General features: G+C 30.6%; 1 protein-coding gene and 1 pseudogene across 1 annotated transcript; one reads left to right on the forward strand and one right to left on the reverse strand.

Annotated features, from left to right (window-relative positions):
• Positions 1 to 9,136: 9,136 nt before the first annotated feature.
• Positions 9,137 to 10,250, reverse strand: LOC132934362 (uncharacterized; annotated as a pseudogene).
• Positions 10,251 to 15,454: 5,204 nt separating this feature from the next.
• LOC132933067 (putative nuclease HARBI1) lies at positions 15,455 to 16,318 on the forward strand. The gene has a single exon (XM_060999400.1). It carries the CDS (start codon positions 15,455 to 15,457, stop codon positions 16,316 to 16,318), a length of 864 nt encoding a protein of 287 aa, XP_060855383.1.
• Positions 16,319 to 19,166: the final 2,848 nt, after the last annotated feature.

Consider the following 19,166-nt stretch of genomic DNA (forward strand, 5'->3'; position numbering starts at 1 on the left):
ATTTCACTATTTAAAAAAAATTTCACCTTTCATTATCAAAAACCGTTTTATTTACCAAATAGTTTTTCTGAATTAACACTCCCCCACCGCCAAATTAAAACAGCACGGTATCATTCGACTGCACTACTGTGGACGCATTAGACTTCACAATATTCGAAGTCATAATGTACAACTTAAATTACAGTAATGACAAGTGAGTGTAAAGAATCATAAGTAGTTTATATTATAATACATTTATAGGGTACACAATTGTGTTTTTTTTTTTATTATGACATTCTCATTTATTTATAGACATTTTTATATAAAATTAAAACATAAACTGTTTAGAGTCATTGCCTATGTGAGTCTTACACAATAATGATATCTCCAATATTTCAGGAGATACCACATATATTAGAAAATCCACACTGTACATCCTATATAAAACTGTATTATATTGTTTTTATTTTCTTTCTAGTGTATTGTTCGGAGATGTTATTGCACTAAAAAAGTGGTTGTTAAAGTGTGATATGGTGTTGCACTACAGTTGTTCTAATTACATAAAAATGGAATAATTAATGATCATTATCAAAAAATAATGAACTGCCACGAGTCCATTAATAACCAAATATTGAAAAATTGTGATTTCCATTTTATGGCTTTTGTTGATCAGTTGGACGAGTGGTGGACACATTACCATACAATAAATGTTGGCATTGCGGATATTGTGTAAGTATTAGGAACCGTAATATTAATTACACCTTGTATACCTACTTACAATATAAAATGATAACATTACAGATGTCCAGTCGAAAAGACACAATATGACCATAGCATAGTCCTGGATGAGTATTCAGTAGTCGTATTCAACTCGCCTCCTTTTGAAAACTATAATAATATATTAGTTCTGGTATGATTATATGTTTATTACCAGTTTTCATGTTCTTCACCTTCACACAATACTATATGTATTGATATTCCTATAAATACATTAAATTTATTAAAGGCATATTATAATTTTTGATTTTTCAGCTTCATAACATATTCGACCACTTTACAATTATTATGATCATCATGAATTACAAATTCATCAAAAAAAAAAAATACTTATCGAATTAATAAAAGAAAAATTCATAAACAGCAATAATATTAATAACAATGTAACCATTTACACAACAGCAAATTTCAACAAAGTTAAACGCATGGTTGATAGTTATATGCATGATAAGATAATTAATAATATAATTAATATAAGTGAACAAGTTTACCTGTCTACAGCAAAGTTTTACCAAGTAAGAGGAAAGTACAGTTCACAAATTCAAATAATTAATCTAATTGCATTTTGTCTTCTATTTCAGTTGACAACAACAGTATGGGCAAAAACAAATCCCAAACATTTAGGGACAGCACAAAAAACCGAAACATTCGATAAACTACAAAAAAAATACATATTTATTAATCAATTCTTAAATAATATAACATTAACATTAAACACTACGACACAAGACATAAACATTGACTACACCCACAACATACAGACTTACAAACGACAATTACACAAACTTATAACAACACAAACGACACAATCCACAACATTAACAATTGACGAACTTATAACAATAACATCAAACAAATAACCTGACCAACACATTACAAACAACTGCCAACAAACATTTAACTAACAACAAACACTGACTCTATCAAAAAAATCCAACTTATAAAATATATTGAAGATTATTACAATTAAAAAAAATATACCAGCACTAAGTATGGATCTCCTCAAACACAAGGCAATGCAGGAGCAAGTGACACAGCCAACCATTGGGGTGGAATTGTCTGATACTGACATTAATGGTGATGATAGAACAATTGACACAATGCCAATGACGATGGTGATTCTAGCTATACGATTACCAATGATGGTAATAACAATGCTAACTATATATTTTTTTATGGAGGCGTCATTTGGATTTTTATAAAGTTCTAGATGACTCATACCAATGTGAAAAATGCAACAAATTGTTTAAGTTCAAGTCGTGGTATTTGAACCACATGGCTTTCCACGCTGCAGTTTGGGGTACACCATTGTAATTATTGCCCTAAGACGTTTAAAAGAAAAGATAATTTAGGACGGCATTTTCTAACGCACGTGTCACTCATACCAGTGTCGCACTACATACAGTTGTTCCAAATTCATCAATGGAAACAATATATATCCTGTATCCTGTCAGCGATCACTTCTTGGTTCCGGGAGACAATGACCTTCTCAACAGTAACGTCGAGTGTCAACGACAAAAATTATATGTTCCTCGGGCCCATTGCCTTCATAAACTACGATTGCAACCCGAAAGTACAGTGGCATACTATGAGCAAAACATTGGCTTGTGCAAGAGCAATACAAACTATAAAAGCAACCAACGAGATAGCATGTAATAACTTGTAGCATTATTTTGTTTTGTGCTTGCCATAATAGGTAATAACATTGTTGTTTTTAAAAATTTAATTTGTTATGATGATGTTTTGAATACATTATATTTGTATCAATTGTCAATCTTGTTAATTATAGTTACTTTAAAAAAAAACTAAAATTGGGCTCTATATTGTTATGTACCCACCACTATATATTTTATGTTTAATATGTTTCAGTTACATAGGTAAAAGGGATGATTTTATAAATTTACTTAGTGTGTTGTATTATATTACAGATTGTAAATACTCTATTTTTATCCAATAAAAATAAATAAATAAAATTATTATAATTTAAAACCTAAAAGAACCTTTATAATATAAAAATTCCGGTTCGCTTCCGTTACTTTATATATTAAAATAAAGGATCCAGTTAAGGTTCCGGTTCTTAAGAAGCTATATACCGCAGAAAGTCCGTATTTCTCGCATCATGGGTTAACTGTATGCCAAACATAAACTTTGAAGTATTTTTAAAAAATAACCATCGTACCTACAGCTATAAAAAATATGTCCCTGGAACGGAGTTTGTCGATTGCGTCCTATTGTATAGTAGGTATAGTAGGTATGTGACACATAAATTGAATATTAAATCTAATATTTTTGTCATATATATGGTGTGCAGGTATATTTAAACACGAATTGGTTTTTACTTGATGATTTTACGAACATTTTATCTTAATGCTGGTATACTTTTATCGATTTACGATCACGTAGCGATTTAGTACAAGTGCCTTAGAGTCGAGAGATACCTACTTTAAAGTTTATTGTTTATATTGAAAATTCAAAATGAATACTCAAAATATTAGTGAAAGTATATGTGAAAAAAATAAAGAAATCAAAGTTATTGATAAGTTTAAGTATCGTTTTCACAAAATGTTGGCCAATGATATCGAGCGTTGGAGTTGCACAAATAAAAAATGCAAATGTTATTTTAAGAGAAGTGGATTACTGTTGTTAGAAAATGAAAGTAAACTAACTAATCATTGTCACGAGCCGGATTCCTCTGAACTATTAAAAAGACAAAATATTTGAAATAATTTAAAACGTAAAGCAACAGAAGATATCACTTTAAGGCCGGAAACGTTGATACATTGTCAAATAAACAGAGACGGTAAGCAGAATAGTAATTTTTAATTCTAATATAAAATTAATTATTTAGCAAATATAGTATACAGGGCGTAACAAAAAGACCTGACAGATGAAACAACTTTTGTTCTAAAAAATATTTTAAAATTATTCATTTATTTAATTTATTTATATTAATGATGAAAATATTTATCTAAGTCAAGTAGTTTATTATTTTAAATTTTTCGAGTAAATTAATTTAGAACGATTTGTTTTTTTTTTAAGCAGTCGATGATTTGACAACTGATGATATTTCATGTATACGCAGAGGAATTTATATGGCCAGAAGAAAGATATTACCAACTCTACCAAAAAATATACAAGAAGTACATGAAACAATCGAATTGTTAAACATAACAACTATTCAAGGTGAACCATTTATACTAATTAATGATAGAATAAATAATATCATCATGTTTTCGTGTAGGTACTAGTAACTTACAAGCATTAAACTTAGTCAAAGAAATATTCGTAGACGGTACATTCCGTTGTAGTACAAAATATTACTTACAGTTATTTACTATTCATGGTATGTTGAATGACTATTATATTCCTCTTGCTTTTTTTTTACTCAACAGTAAAGAATGTAACGCTTATGAAAATGGATTTAGAGGCTTAATTAACGAATGTTCCAAAATTGATTTAAATTTTAATCCTGAAGTAATTCACGTTGATTTTGAATCTTCTATTCATAAAGCAGCTAATATAATTTGGCCATTAATAAAAATACTAGGATATCATTTTCATTTGGGCCAATAATGGTGGCGTAAGATCTAAGAACTTGGATTGACCTCAGAGTACAATAATAAATCCAGTGAAGTAGGATCATTTTTAAAATATATTTTCGGATTGCCTTATCTAAATCCTGATATGGTAGGGGAATTCTATGCTTATGAGTTATCTTCCATTCAGCCTTTAAATGAAAATCTCAGAAAATTTACTGATTATTTAATTGATTACTATATTGATTCAAATTCACATTTTCCACCTGAAATGAGCAGCCGTAGCAGCGTACTACTAATGCTTGCGAAAGCTATCATTCGAAATTTAACTCTTTTTTCTACACATCGCATCCCAATATTCATCAATTTCTAAATATTTTAAAACAATGTCAAACAGATACATACATCAAAATAACGTCAAGTCATAATTTAATACCTGTTAAACGCAGAGCAAAGTATTTGAAAAAACAGGAATTTATTGATAAACAAATAAACAATTTAAATAATAAAATTATAACCACTTTACAGTACGTTAAAACTATTTCACTTAAAAATCCTTTTTTTAAATTACGTATTCACTAACTAGAAATGTATTATTTAAATTATTTATTTCTACATATTTGGACTTAATTTTATTAGTTTTTGTATTATTATTATTTTATAACACTGATTAGAAATGTATTATTTAAATTATTTAATAATTAAAAAATAATAAATTACTAGTTATGACTATTCGTTTTCCAATATATCAATCTTAGAACTACGAATGTATTCAATAGTCATTACTAAAATCATATTAAAATATTGAGAAATTTAATGAGTAATTTAATAATTTTACCTATCCGACTTGTGGACGCAATCGACATACTGAAAAGGTATAAAAGGTTGAAACGGACGCAATCGGATGACGCCCCCTGGGAAAGGGTAGGTAGTCTGCTTTCGTGTAAAAATGTTTTAAAGCATAAGACTTGCCATGGTTGTCGAGGAGAAGCTCTATACCGCAGTAAGTCCGTATTTCTCGCATCATGGGTTAACTGTATGCCAAACATAAACTTTGAAGTATTTTTAAAAAATAACCATCGTACCTACAGCTATAAAAAATATGTCCCTGTAAAGGGTAGATACTCTGCTATTTTCATTTTCATTTTTATGTAAATAAAAAGGTTCAATATATTTATAACAAAGATGTAGAATATACACACAATATTATTGAATATTATAATGTTATAATTAATGTTGATTGAAATAATCGTTTGGAATTAATAAGGAAACACTAAGGATTTTATTAAAATTAAATTTATTGATGTATATAGTAAAGTTATTTACATTGTTTTCATAGGTTAATATTAATTTTCTTTTGTACGCCCTTTGGAGTTTGGTAACTGGTTTTAATGGCTGAAACTTTCCGTTATTAAATTGGCTGCGGTATGGTATGACACTCTTCCGTTTGTATTTATACGCAGAATTTTCGAACTGTGACGGGAAAAAGACGTATACGTTGTCACCCTCAATCCGGTCCACAATACTTGCATAATAAGGACCTTTGTCCGTTGCGAGCACAGCGTCACCAGTAACTGGATGCTATTATTAAATAAATTCCATGTAAGGCTAACTAATAATTTTCTGGAGTCACCGTTCGTCACGCCAATTGCTTCAACTACAAAGTACAAAACAATTTGTTACCCATTCATGTTGCTCGCATTCCAATACTTCAGGCTTATTAGTACATGTTGATGGGTTATCTTCTGCCACGCCGCGTATGACTTCCTCATCCTTACACGTGGCTCCTGCATTATACAATACTTTCCTACGAGTGTGTATTGTAGTAAGCAAGTTACTACTTAATAATAAAACAAATCCCACAGGTACATAATTATACTATACTATAATTTAGATACTGTAATTTGGCATATATCGGATAATAGAAACGGAAATAAGGGTTGTTTCTGTTTAGTAAATAATATTACATTATTATTTCTTGTTAAGAAACGCACTGAACAATATAATTGCTCTGTATACCACAATGTACAAAATATAAAAATATGAAACAGTAGAATGATTATTTTTAGTACAACGCTGTACGTGACGATATTCAATATAAAAAATATTAAAAATGATTATTTCAAATCGAATACACAGAATTATACTGGAAGTCATAAAAGGCGTGGGCTGGAACGATGTTCACACAAACCACATCCGTGAGCCGAGATACAGTATCTATAGGCAAGGGGTACGGGGAACTTCATATAAAAGGGAGCCCGAATCGGCCTGTTTTCAGACGTGTACTACCACCCATTAGTGCAAGCACCTTCACGCCACTCTGTACAACATTATTTTGGACTTAGAAAATTATCGAACAATATAATAAAATTCACAATAAACAACAACTGTCTTTTATTTATTCATCAACCACGACTTCAACATCAAATAAAGTGTCTGCGACCTGCATCTAGAATATCTTGGCAGCCACTTATCTACTATTAGTACTACGATAGTAGGTACCAAGCTTCCGAGTATATTACAGTATTAAACATTCACTATCATGCGTGTCTTCTGGTTGTCTTCTTTTTTTATTATTTGAATGACACTGATTGACAACCTCGTCAGAAACCGCTTGACTGCATGTGTCTAAATCACCATCATTTTCGTTCCCACGTTGATTTGTGTTTGTACAAATATCAGTTTCCCATTGACCGTCATTAGCAGATAGGATCTGATCCTTTAAAATAATTGTATTATAGTTTAGAATACATAATACAATACCAGTGGCGCAATTATCGGGAGTGTTGGGTGTGCAGTTAACAGGATACTGATACGCGAGATCAAACCAATAAGTAGTGATATATTAAATAAAAGTTTATGATTAATAAACCTAGAGGAGTTTGAAAATAGTCCTACTACTGGCACAATTTGTCAAGGTTTACGAAGTAATAGAAATACTATTCACACCGAATGTATACAACCGAAAAGAATAGTCAAAGCTAAGAAAATGACAGGCGGTACCGATATGAAACCGATAAGCGCGTTAGACGCAATAAAATTAATTCCTAACTATTCAGGACAATCCGAAATATATCCATTTTTAAATGCATGCGAAGTAATTATAAGTACGGTAGACTCAGAACAGCACCCTTTCATGTTAAAAATGATAGTAGCTACTAAACTATGAGACAGAGCTTTTAACGTAACCAGATGTTAGGAAATTATAGAATGGGGCGATATGTAAAAAATATTGTTAGACGCATTCGACACTCCCTACGGAGCAGCTAACTTACAAATCGAATTAAACATAGTAAAAACAAAACATAATGAAACCATATGCGCGTACAATAATAGAGTAAAGGAAATATATAAGAAACTATGTAACACAGTAGCCATAGACAAAACACCCACCGAAGCAAAAATATTACGTGACAATATTAGGGAACAAGCGTTAGTCAGTTATATAAACGGTTTAAGCGACCAAATAAAATTCGAAGTAAAAACAAAAAATCCTACTACTCTCGAACAAGCATGCAAATCGCGTTAATTACAGAAAAAAATATTCGTACATATAATGATGTACACGACATTTTCCGCGCAAATAATACGTATAGCAATAGAAATACGCATCAAAATAGACAATTTAACAATAATAATCAAAACACAGCGTATAACTATCGTAATACCAATAATAACAATAATATAAACAATACCTACGGTAGGAATACTAATAGAAACCCAAATCCGAGGAACAACAATTTTAATATTAGGCGTTGTCATACGTGCAATCGCGAAGGACATTTTTCGTCACAGTGCCGAATAAACAATGTCGCGTATAATAGTAGACCACCCAATCAGAATAATTTCACACGTCCACCGACTAATTATAATGCAAGGAGCGAGTCATGCACTTACTGCAACAAACCGGGACACAATATAGCCGCCTGTTATAAAAAACAGAACGACGAGCGACGCAATAACAATTCGGGAAACGAGCGGACATCTCACGTGACTCCCGGAGCGCGTGCGATCAATCATATATCCGTGGATCCATCCGAGGTTGTTCCCCGTTATATTACTAGTTAAAAAGAAACTTGACACGAGTCAAATACCAAAATTTAGAATAGTCGTAGATTTTCGAGCTTTAAATAAAGTAACGATAAACGAGTACCACCCACTACCTAACATAACCGAAATATTAGATCAACTAGGGCAATGTAATCTATTCAGCATTATTGATCTTGCGTCGGGTTTTTACCAAGTAAAGTTAGATGAAAAAAGCAGAGAGCTTACAGCATTTTCGACTATCAAGGCCACTGGCATTTTAAGAAAATGGCAATGGGTCTTAAAACTTCTCCATGTTCGTTCCAACGCTTAATGAACAATGTAATGGCTGGTAAAGTGGGGATAAAATGTTTAGTGTATTTAGATGTATAAATGATAACTGGTCAACATTTGATATATCAGGTGTCGAATCAACGCTAATCGAATAATATGTTGAAGATTTTAATTCTTCTACTATAGTACTTATTACTTTTTCAGCCATAATTTTAATAAACTGTTCATAAGTAAAAATGACATATAGGATGTATTTCCTTTACCTGGATTTCCATAATTTAATATATGTTTTGATAAAAAGGGATCATACTCAGCAATAAGTTTCATTGCCATTATAAAATTGCCATTATTTTTGCCAGAAGATTCAAAACTGTCATCTCCACCTCTGAATGACAATCCATGACTAGACAATGATTTAATAACAGAACAAACTCTATTGAGCACATTGACCCAATAATCAGTCTCAGTTTGAAGTTTATATGTAAGTTGTGAGTCTACTCTTCCAAAATCTGAAGAACGATGCTTCATTTTAAATGTACACGTTTTATGCATAGTTGAATTTTCATGAGTATTTATTATTTGGATGTTTCCAGTCTGAAAATCCCTTACGTGAAAAATTTGATGTATTTCCAAACAAATAACATGGGATGCAGTATATTTTACCAGTACTAACTGAATAACTAAGATAGTCTCTTTGGCATGTTTTACCATTAATTAACGTTGTTTTAAATAAATCTTTACTGAGGTACCTATTATGAGATCTAAATTTTCCTTGACGTATATACTGGTATTGTGTTTTAGATTGTGATAAATCACTATCCAAGTTCTGTTTAAATCCGTTTCTGCAAATAAAATCTGTAGTCACCTCATTTAATATCCATAAAGCAAGATCATCACTAAAAAAAATTTCAAAAATAATCATTTTATTTTAACCCAAAATTCTAAATAAAATTGGTACCTATTTTGTTATGCAAATATTATTAATTTTCTTATTAATAACCTTAGGTACAATTCTTAATTTAATTAAGTTATTAAGTTATAACTTACTCTGGCATATCTGAAGAACTGGGCCCTTGTAAAATGTTCACTTCATTGGCAATTTGAGATTTTAAACATTCATTTCTATCATGCAATTCATTATTGGATTTACATTTCACTAAACATTGATCAGTAAGCGGTACATTCACACTTTTTACTGAATCAATAAATTCATTACTTGAACAGTTGAACAAACAAATAACCAATAAACATTATTAATTTTCTTATTAATAATCTTAGGTACAATTCTTAATTTAATAACTTACTCTGGCATATCTGAAGAACTGGGTCCTTGTAAAATGTTCACTTCATTGGCAATTTGAGATTCTAAACATTCATTTCTATCATGCAATTCATTAATGGATTTACATTTTACTAAAGATTGATCAGTAAATGGTAAACTTTTTACTGAATCAATAAATTCATTGCTTGAACGCCTTGAACAAACAAAATAATCAATAAACATTATTTTCTTAATTCTATAGCTTAAGTTAGGTTAGGTATTCTATTTTCTTCATAAAATACCTACCCAATATTATCGATGATTTCACTGGCAACAATATGAATGGTATGAACGGTGCCTATTTGTTGTACTCCTAAAAATAGGGTATATATTATTAATTTATGTTACCTATATTACAACTAATTTCCATTATAACTATTCTTATAGTGTGAATAGTACAACATGAAAAAAAATTTAAAACGTAAAGCGTTTATTGTCTAGAATATCTTAATATTATGTTCTTTAAAAAAAGGTTTATTCCTTTATCACCACGATCTAACCTCTTTTTTAATTTCGTACCAAGACCACAATACTGATAGCCTCAAACATGGGCTTCGAACGGGAGACTATTTATAATGGAGTTTACAAATCCTTTTCCAGTCTTGACTGACGTACTCTTACTAGTTGAACACGTCATCGAAAACTGATTATAAATTGGAAAATTCTAGAGTATTTATAAAAAAAAAAAAAATGGATTTGATTGAACAGTAAGATAAATTGAATGTTATAAATGTAGATGTTCATATGACAAAAAAACCATCAAGACACGGTCCGTTATTACCTGATACTATACGTGCTATACTAGTTGGTCTAAGGTTCAGGAAAAACAAATATTATGTATAAACTGATCACCTATGCGAACGGGTTGAGATTTGAAAATATTTATTTATACTCTAAAACCTTTGATCAAGAAAAATATGTTTTACTAAAAAAAATAATAGATGATATACAAGGTGCCAATTTTTTCATATTTACAAGAGCTGATAAGGTTATAAAACCAAACTTGACTAAGAAAAATTCTATTATTATTTTTGATGATGTAATATGTGGTCCGCAATCAGAATACTTCAGTATTGAAAGACATTCAGGTGCTAGATCTGTATTTTATTTAGCACAAACATATTCTAAAATATCAAAACAGTTAGTAAGAGATAACTCAAACTTTTTAATGATACTGAAACAAGATGATACTAATCTACGACATATATTCAACAATCATTCGTCAGCAGATATGGATTTCACAGAATTTCAGAAAATTTCTCATTTATGTTGGAATCACAGTGATTACGGGTTTCTAGTCATCGATAAAACCCGGGAAATGAATGATGGAAGATATAGATGTGGTTTCCAATGCTTCCATACGTTTATTAAAATAAAATAATTTGTATGTGTCCTCACACGTATATAATATATATGTATTATATATATATATATCCCGTAGCACTGTTATTATTTACATAGTGTTACCAGTAGTCGTACGATACAGTTATATTACATTTATTATTTACAATCAGCAAAGAAAAAGCTTTGTTGGAAAATTTAATAACATCAAAAAAAAATATTAAATGAAAAATAATGGAAATTAAACGTGGTGTTATAGATTCTGAAAACATTGGTGGCATATTTATATAATATAGGGTAAACCATACAGTTATTGGCAGGGGTATAGTTATCGGCGTACCAAACTTATTTTATTGATAAATAGTGCTGTGTTGGGTTTTAAAAAGATTTTTTATTTTTAAACAATTAGTCACACTGTTATATTTATATTTGCGCCAAAAGTAATCATTATCTTGTGACTGATAAGATATAACATTTTGTTCAAGAAGCGACGCTGAACAGCACGTCAAAAAAGGTAAGATTTTTCTTTAAATCGTAACAAGTACTGCTATGAAATTAAGCTTTTACTCATACACAAATTGTCGCAAACAGTTATATTCGGTTGATTCTGAATCTTAAGAACATTTACAGTTTAAAAATATAATTTAAAATGCACTCAAATTATTCATTTAAATAATAAAATAGGTGCCAATAACTATATTGAATATTTCAGATATTTTAGTTATTGGTATGAGGTGCCAATAATAGAATTTGTGTACATTTTTATGTAATATAACTATTGGCATGTATATATTTTTTAAGTATTTAAATACATTTTCATTAATTAAGCGGTTATTCACAATGTTGGTAATTATTTTAAATGATTTATAGACAAAATGCCAAAAAAAACGAGCAATTTTGACAACATTGATGCAGCTATAAAGGCTATTCAGGATGATGGCATTTCACAAAAATCAGCTGCCAAAAAATTTGGTGTTTCTCGTTCTACCCTACAGTTCAGATTAAAAAACCCAGATAAACAAAACATTTCATGTGGACCTTCAACAGTCTTAACTACCAATGAAGAAGAGACACTAGTAAAATAGTTACTCGAATGCTCAAAGAAAGGATTTCCTAGGAGGCGTGAAGACTTACAAGACAGTGTCAAAAAATTTTTAGATGAACAAGAGAGGCCAAGTCCATTTAAAAATAACTTACCTGGTAATATGTATTAATTTAATACTTAGAATTGTAATATTGTTAAATAAAAACTTTTTAATTTAGGGATTGGTTGGTATAAAGCTTTTTTAAGAAGACATCCAATATTATCAATAAGGACTAGCGAACATGTTACCAATGCAAGTGCAAATGTAAGTGAACATGATATCAAAAAAATGGTTCAATGATATTCATAGTTATCTGACAGAGGAAAATTTAGTTGACATTTTGAATGACGGCCGTAGAGTATTCAATGGGGATGAAACCGGGTTTTCACTTTGTCCCAAAACTAAATGTGTATTGGGCCCAAAGGGTCCAAAGACATTTATGAAGTAGCAAAAGGAAACGATAAAGTAAATATCACTGTAATGTTTCATTTAATGATGTTGGAGAGATGTGTCACCCTATGGTAATATTTCAATATAAAAGAGTTCCACAAAATATCTTGGATTCAATTCCTCCCAATTGGGGAGTTGGCCGGTCCGACACAGGATGGATGAAGTCTGAAATATTTTATGAGTATATATCAAACATCTTTTATCCATTTATTGTTGAAAGTGGTATCCAATTGCCTGTAATCCTTTTTGTTGATGTGCATAAAAGTCATTAAATCTATCATTTAAGTAAATTATGTTTGCAATTAAACATAATATTAATTGCTTTATATCCTAATGCAACGAGAATTTTGCAGCCAGCAGATGTTGCAGCATTTAGACTAATTAAAGCTGGCTGGAAAAAAGGTGTTTTTGATTGGCGCAATGAACATCCAGGTAACGCAGTAACTAAGAATGATTTTTCTCCAATTTTGGATAAAGTTTTGAAAAATACAGTAAGATCTGAAGTTTTAATAAACGGTTTTAGAGCTTGTGGACTTTTCCCTTGGAACGTAAAGAATATTGACTTTAAAAAGTGTTTGGGAAAAAATCCAAATACTGAAATAACTGCAGTAGTTAATAATGAAACTGATACTGGTATGCTAGATTACAAGCAATTTTCAGATATTGTTGGCACCGAAACAATTGACAAATTTAATATAAAAAATGTAATAACAAATGAGAGTTTACCTGAAGAGTTTTTTGTTTTGTATAGATTACATGAAAAGTTAAAAAATAACGATGGCACTATACATCAAGTTAGTAATGATGCTGAGCAATTATTTTCTGATAATAGCATGCCACCATCTTATGAAATCATTAGTACTACTTCCGACCAGATTCAACCACAAGAAAAATCTAAGAGTGACCCTACGCCAATCAATAATTTAGAACTTAGAAATTACAGAAAATCTAGTTGAAGTAAAAAAGTTAAGTATATCACCAATTGAATCTGTTCTTGTATGGCCACTAACACCAGAGCGTAAAGCTGGAAAAGCACCGGCTGCAACATTTTGTTTCGCAACGCAACATTTTGTTGCAAAATATATGTTGCGAAACAAAAGGAAACGCACCGACTGCAACAAAATTTTGAAATTGTTTTACTACAACAAGATTATTTCAGTACATGATTATCAGTTGTAGTAACAAGTGTTAAGTTTAAGTATTAAGTTATTAAGTATTTAGTTTAGTACAAGTGTTTAGTTTATTTCCCTACTCCAAATATGGATAAAGAAGTAGAGGTGAATATTATGTTGTGGCAATTTTTGGAGTTTTTGGAATTGGAAAATGATAAACAAAATAGATTTTGGGTTCATCCAATCAACCAAAAGAGAAATATTTCTGGTTTTATTCATGAACTAAGAAACGATCCAGAAAAATTTTATATTTACTGCCGAATGAATATTACAACCTTTTATGAGCTTTTGAGTCTAGTTGAAGACAGAATAAAGAAGTTGAATACAAATTTTAGGAGAAGTATTCCAGCTGAGGAAAGATTATTGATAACAATAAGGTAAGTTTTATAGATTATTTATTTTTGTACTTAATTTTTAAAATACAATATTTTGTATAGCAACATTAGGTATATGTTATATAATTTATCATGATACATTTTACATGTATGTATCATATTCGAAATTCGATTGATTTTGGTGTTGATTTCGGAATTCTTGTTGCTGGTTTTCTGTACTTGGAGGTCTAAAATGTATAGGTCCAATCGAAGGTGGTATCGCATATGACGCTGAAGTGTTATCACTAATGTTGGAGGGTGGTCCAGATGAACTGCTACTGTAAGCAGTATTCACAACAATGGGACATCTTGGATTCATCATTTCAAAATCCTCTTGACTATCGAGCATTGAGTTCAAAAGTTCCATCACTTTTGCTTTGAAATAACGCTGTTTTCTGGAGTTCAGCTTGTTAACATCAGGCACAAGGCTTTTAAAGAACGTTAATGTAGGATCCTCTAATTCTTGATTCTTTCTCTGAGATTGAACTTGAGCAGTGACCGTCTTAAGATATTCAGCCATAGGACCTGCGACGACTTCAGCAGCTGAAGACTTATTAGTTTTATTCTTTTTTGTTTCCTTTGACGAGGATGATGTCTGAGTGACGTATTGACTCTCAATATTATCTAATCCTGACTGAGACTCGAATTCTTCAGAAAGAAATTCGTTACCGTCCTCACTAACCCCTACCCCCAAATTTCTTACTTCTTCACTAACCTTCGCTGTATTAGGTGCAGAAATGTTACTTATAATTTTTCTTTGCGGTCCAGCGTAATTTGATAAAAACGACATTGCATCAGCCAAGTGCCACTTTTTCTTCTTAGCAGCAGACCCACTAGGAGCATTTTTTACTTCTCGAAGATATCTTGTGTAAGCTGTTCTTAAGGAATGCCATTTGGACTTACATTGAATAGCTAAAACCAAAATAACAATAATATTTTTAAAGTTCGATAATTAAAATTTAATAATAATTAATATTTTATTTTATTTTAAAAATTTTAAAAATAAAATGATAATTTAATAAAGTTTATAAATTGAACTATATCCCTTTATTTCAGATTTCTTGCAACTGGCGATTGTTTTAAATTCATCCACTACAATATGCGCATTGGTGCTACGACAGCACGAGAAATAATAAATGAAACTTGCATAGCTATATGGGAAGTACTTTCTCCCATTTATTTAATGACTAACCCTACTCCAGAAAAGTGGCGAAATATTTCCGAAAAGTTTGAGAAATTATGGAACTATCCAAACGTTTGTGGCAGCGTGGATGGTAAACACATCCGTATTCAACAGCCATACCACGGAGGATCGGCTTATTACAATTATAAAAATTATAATTCAATAGTACTACAAGCAGTCGTTGATGCGGAGGGTAATTTTTTATTCGTAGACGTAGGAGAAGCGGGTAGACACAGTGATGGAGGTGTATTTGCTACTTCAAATTTCGGGAAGAATTTTATCGAGCAAACATTGAACTTGCCACAGCCACGAAAAATAGATCCCGCAAAAGAAATTGAATTTCCTTATGTATTTTTGGCAGATAGTGCTTATTCGTTGAATAAAAATATGATGAAACCTTTTGCTCGATCATCACTCACGTCAGACAAAAAAAAAATTTATAACTACAGACACTCAAGAGCTCGTCGGATTGTGGAATGTGCATTCGGAATGATGTCGAAAAAATTTCATATACTCCAACGGTCTATGTTAGTCCATCCTGATTTTGCAACAACAATAACTTTGGCTTGTTGTGTGTTACACAATATGATTAGAAAGAAAGAAGGAATAATTAATGATGTACACAGTGAAATGATAAATGTAGAAGAGTGTGACGTAAGCAGGGAACCGACAAGAGCAAGAGCTTCCCGAAATGCATATCAAGTTCGAGAAAATTTCGTTGATTATTTCGTTTCGCCAATTGGTTCAGTGTCATGGCAAGAGTATATGTCTAGACTTTAGACGTTCAAGATGTTTAAAAAAAAAATTATAAAACATTATAGCTATTGTTATAAGTTATTTTTATCACGTTAATATTTATAAATTCATAGTCTGTTTGTAACTAATATATAAATATATTTATATTATTATTATTTATTTATCACCACCACATCATTTTCCTCTTACTAAATAATGTACCTGTAATATTTAATTCTTGTCCAATTTCGCTCCACAATTGGTTTATGACGTCCTGGTTGTGATGTTCTTTTAAATTAAAATTATATATGGCGGGCCGAGCCTCAACAAGCACGAGCAGTCGATCCGCGTCAATATCCATACTTAAGTATAAGTATGAAAAAATATAAGTAAAATTGTTTTTACTATTTTAATATTTATTATAATATTAACACAATATAAACGTGTACTATGACTATGGGCGTTGCGAACAAACTGATGCAAGAGGTCTTCGGCAGCGCAACGGCACACTCGTGTTGCGATACGATGCGCAACGTTTCAAGACAGTATTGCACGCAGTGCGCACCAGTATCATTTGATTCTATAGAAAATGCGGAACGTGCAACATTGAACTACGTTGCGAGACGTTGCGCAACAAAATGTTGCAGCCGGTGCGTTTCCAGCTTAAGGGTACAAGAATAACTGAAAGAGTGCCTTTTGTAATATCATCGCATAAATGGCAAACATTATATGAAGAAAAAGATAAAAAAAAAAGAACAGCCGAAGAGGAGAAGAACGATAGAAAAAAGAAAAGACTTGAAAATATACAAGGAAAAAAATCAAAAGTGCCTAAAAACAACCTTAAAAAGTCAAATATTGTGAGAGATATTTTCCAAGCCTCTACATCAAAAAATATACAGCCTGAAAGACATTTAAGTGAAATGTTAGCCCAGCCGTTAACTATAATTGAATCTTCAGACCAAGAGGATGGTACTGTTAATGAAATCAACGAGTCAAGTTTAAGACCAGATGTTTTGTATAAAACTACGGGTCTTTACTTTGCATGTGCTAATAATTGTAATGACATAGACAATGGTCTGGAATGTATGTTTTGCAACAAATTATATCATCTAAAATGTTTAGATCCAAAAGAGTACTGCTGCTTGGGATCTGATGATGTTCTATACATTTGTTTTAAGTGCCAAACAAATTTTAATAAATGATCTCTAAACTTTAAGACTGATTTCTAATTAAAATTACCAAAGATATGAACCTTTTAAGTTTTTAAATTGTTATTAAAGTTTTTTAAGTATAACTTTGTATTGTATCACTAAAGCTATACAATTTTAAATGTAAGTCTTGATGTTTTGTTTTTATTTTGTGAAGTAGGCTTATTTCATGTGTATTGGGTACTAATATTTTTTTATTTGTAGTACCTGTTGTTAATTTTTTTTAAAAAAGTGTTTATTCCTATTTATAATAATTTTAATATTCTAATGTTTATAAATGTTGTTTTTTCTTTTATAAGGGAATGTTACTTATTTTTATTTAATAGAAGTTATGAACATTTATTTTACTACTGTGAATTAAAAAGATAAATGTTATAATAAATTGTTTCAAGTTAGGAACATGAAATGGTAATTTTGTATACCTATTTATTAAAATTTTTCCTACAATTATGTGTAAATTAGTAGTACTTTTACAATTTAGGTTACATTAATATATTAAAAAATGATTATTTAGGTACCTACCTACTTAGGGAAGTATGAGGTCACTAATTTTGTAAGCGAAAAAAAAAGGTGCCAATAACTATAACATATAGTGCCAATCCCAGAATCAAGGTGCCAATAACTGTATTTTTACACAATTTTTAAAAAGAACAATAATTTAAAAATAAGTATTAAACCTACACAAATTGTGATAGCAAAATTGGAAAGATTACAACATTTTCTATTGGTAGCAACTGATGAAAGATGTTCAACCATGGTACCAGATTAAAACCGGTTTTTTTTTTTTAAGAGGCCGTCGTGGTAAAAGTGAAATGTATGCAACGCTCAAGAGATGGCGTTGTGCGCCGTCGCGGCAGGCCGTAACCACGCCCATCGTCTACGCGACTGGGTCCGTGCGTCGTAATCGCGGGAGAGGTTCATTATTATTTCACGAGCGGCCGTTTTGAGCGTTTCGCGTCAAATGTCAATGCAGTAGACAGCCTGCTATTACGTACCTACTTGCGTGCGTAAATTGTATTACTTATTACTATTGTTTTTCTCATGTACTGTCGCGCGGCGCGCTTGCTCTAACACACAATTCGCTATCTATTTATTAATTAAAGCTTATGTTGTAGTCTTATTTGATGAAATATTTTGACTAATAAACAAAGCGTAGTGCGTACAAACCTAACTCCATTATATACAACATAACTCGATTTATATTAATTATAACCTAATTACTTTTTGAAATAGGTACATGTAAAATAATAAATTCATTACGATTTACGATTAAATAGATTTTTTAGTAAATTTATTGCATCGTTTAAGTAATAACTTATAGGTGACCTGAAGTACTTATCGTACCTCGTACGATAGTTTAATCTCATATAGGTATATTGTATATACATTATACGTATAACCTATTAGGTACCTAACGTTTTAAATAATTTTGAATACTAGATAATATTATGTATTGATGTATTTACTTATTTTATTTTTAAACATATAATAATATAAGAAGTTGAGTATTGTACACAATATCTATTAAATGAAGGATATGGGGAATTATTCATATATTATTATTTAATCATTATTAAAATTTTCAATTCTACTTATGCAAAAACAAAACATTTAAAAATAATTCTAACTTTAAACAATTATAAAAAAAAAAAATTATAAAAATATTTATGTTATAATTTTTATTT

The sequence above is a fragment of the Metopolophium dirhodum genome, chromosome 1 (assembly GCF_019925205.1).
Source record: "Metopolophium dirhodum isolate CAU chromosome 1, ASM1992520v1, whole genome shotgun sequence".
In the NCBI taxonomy this organism is placed as follows: domain Eukaryota; kingdom Metazoa; phylum Arthropoda; class Insecta; order Hemiptera; family Aphididae; genus Metopolophium; species Metopolophium dirhodum.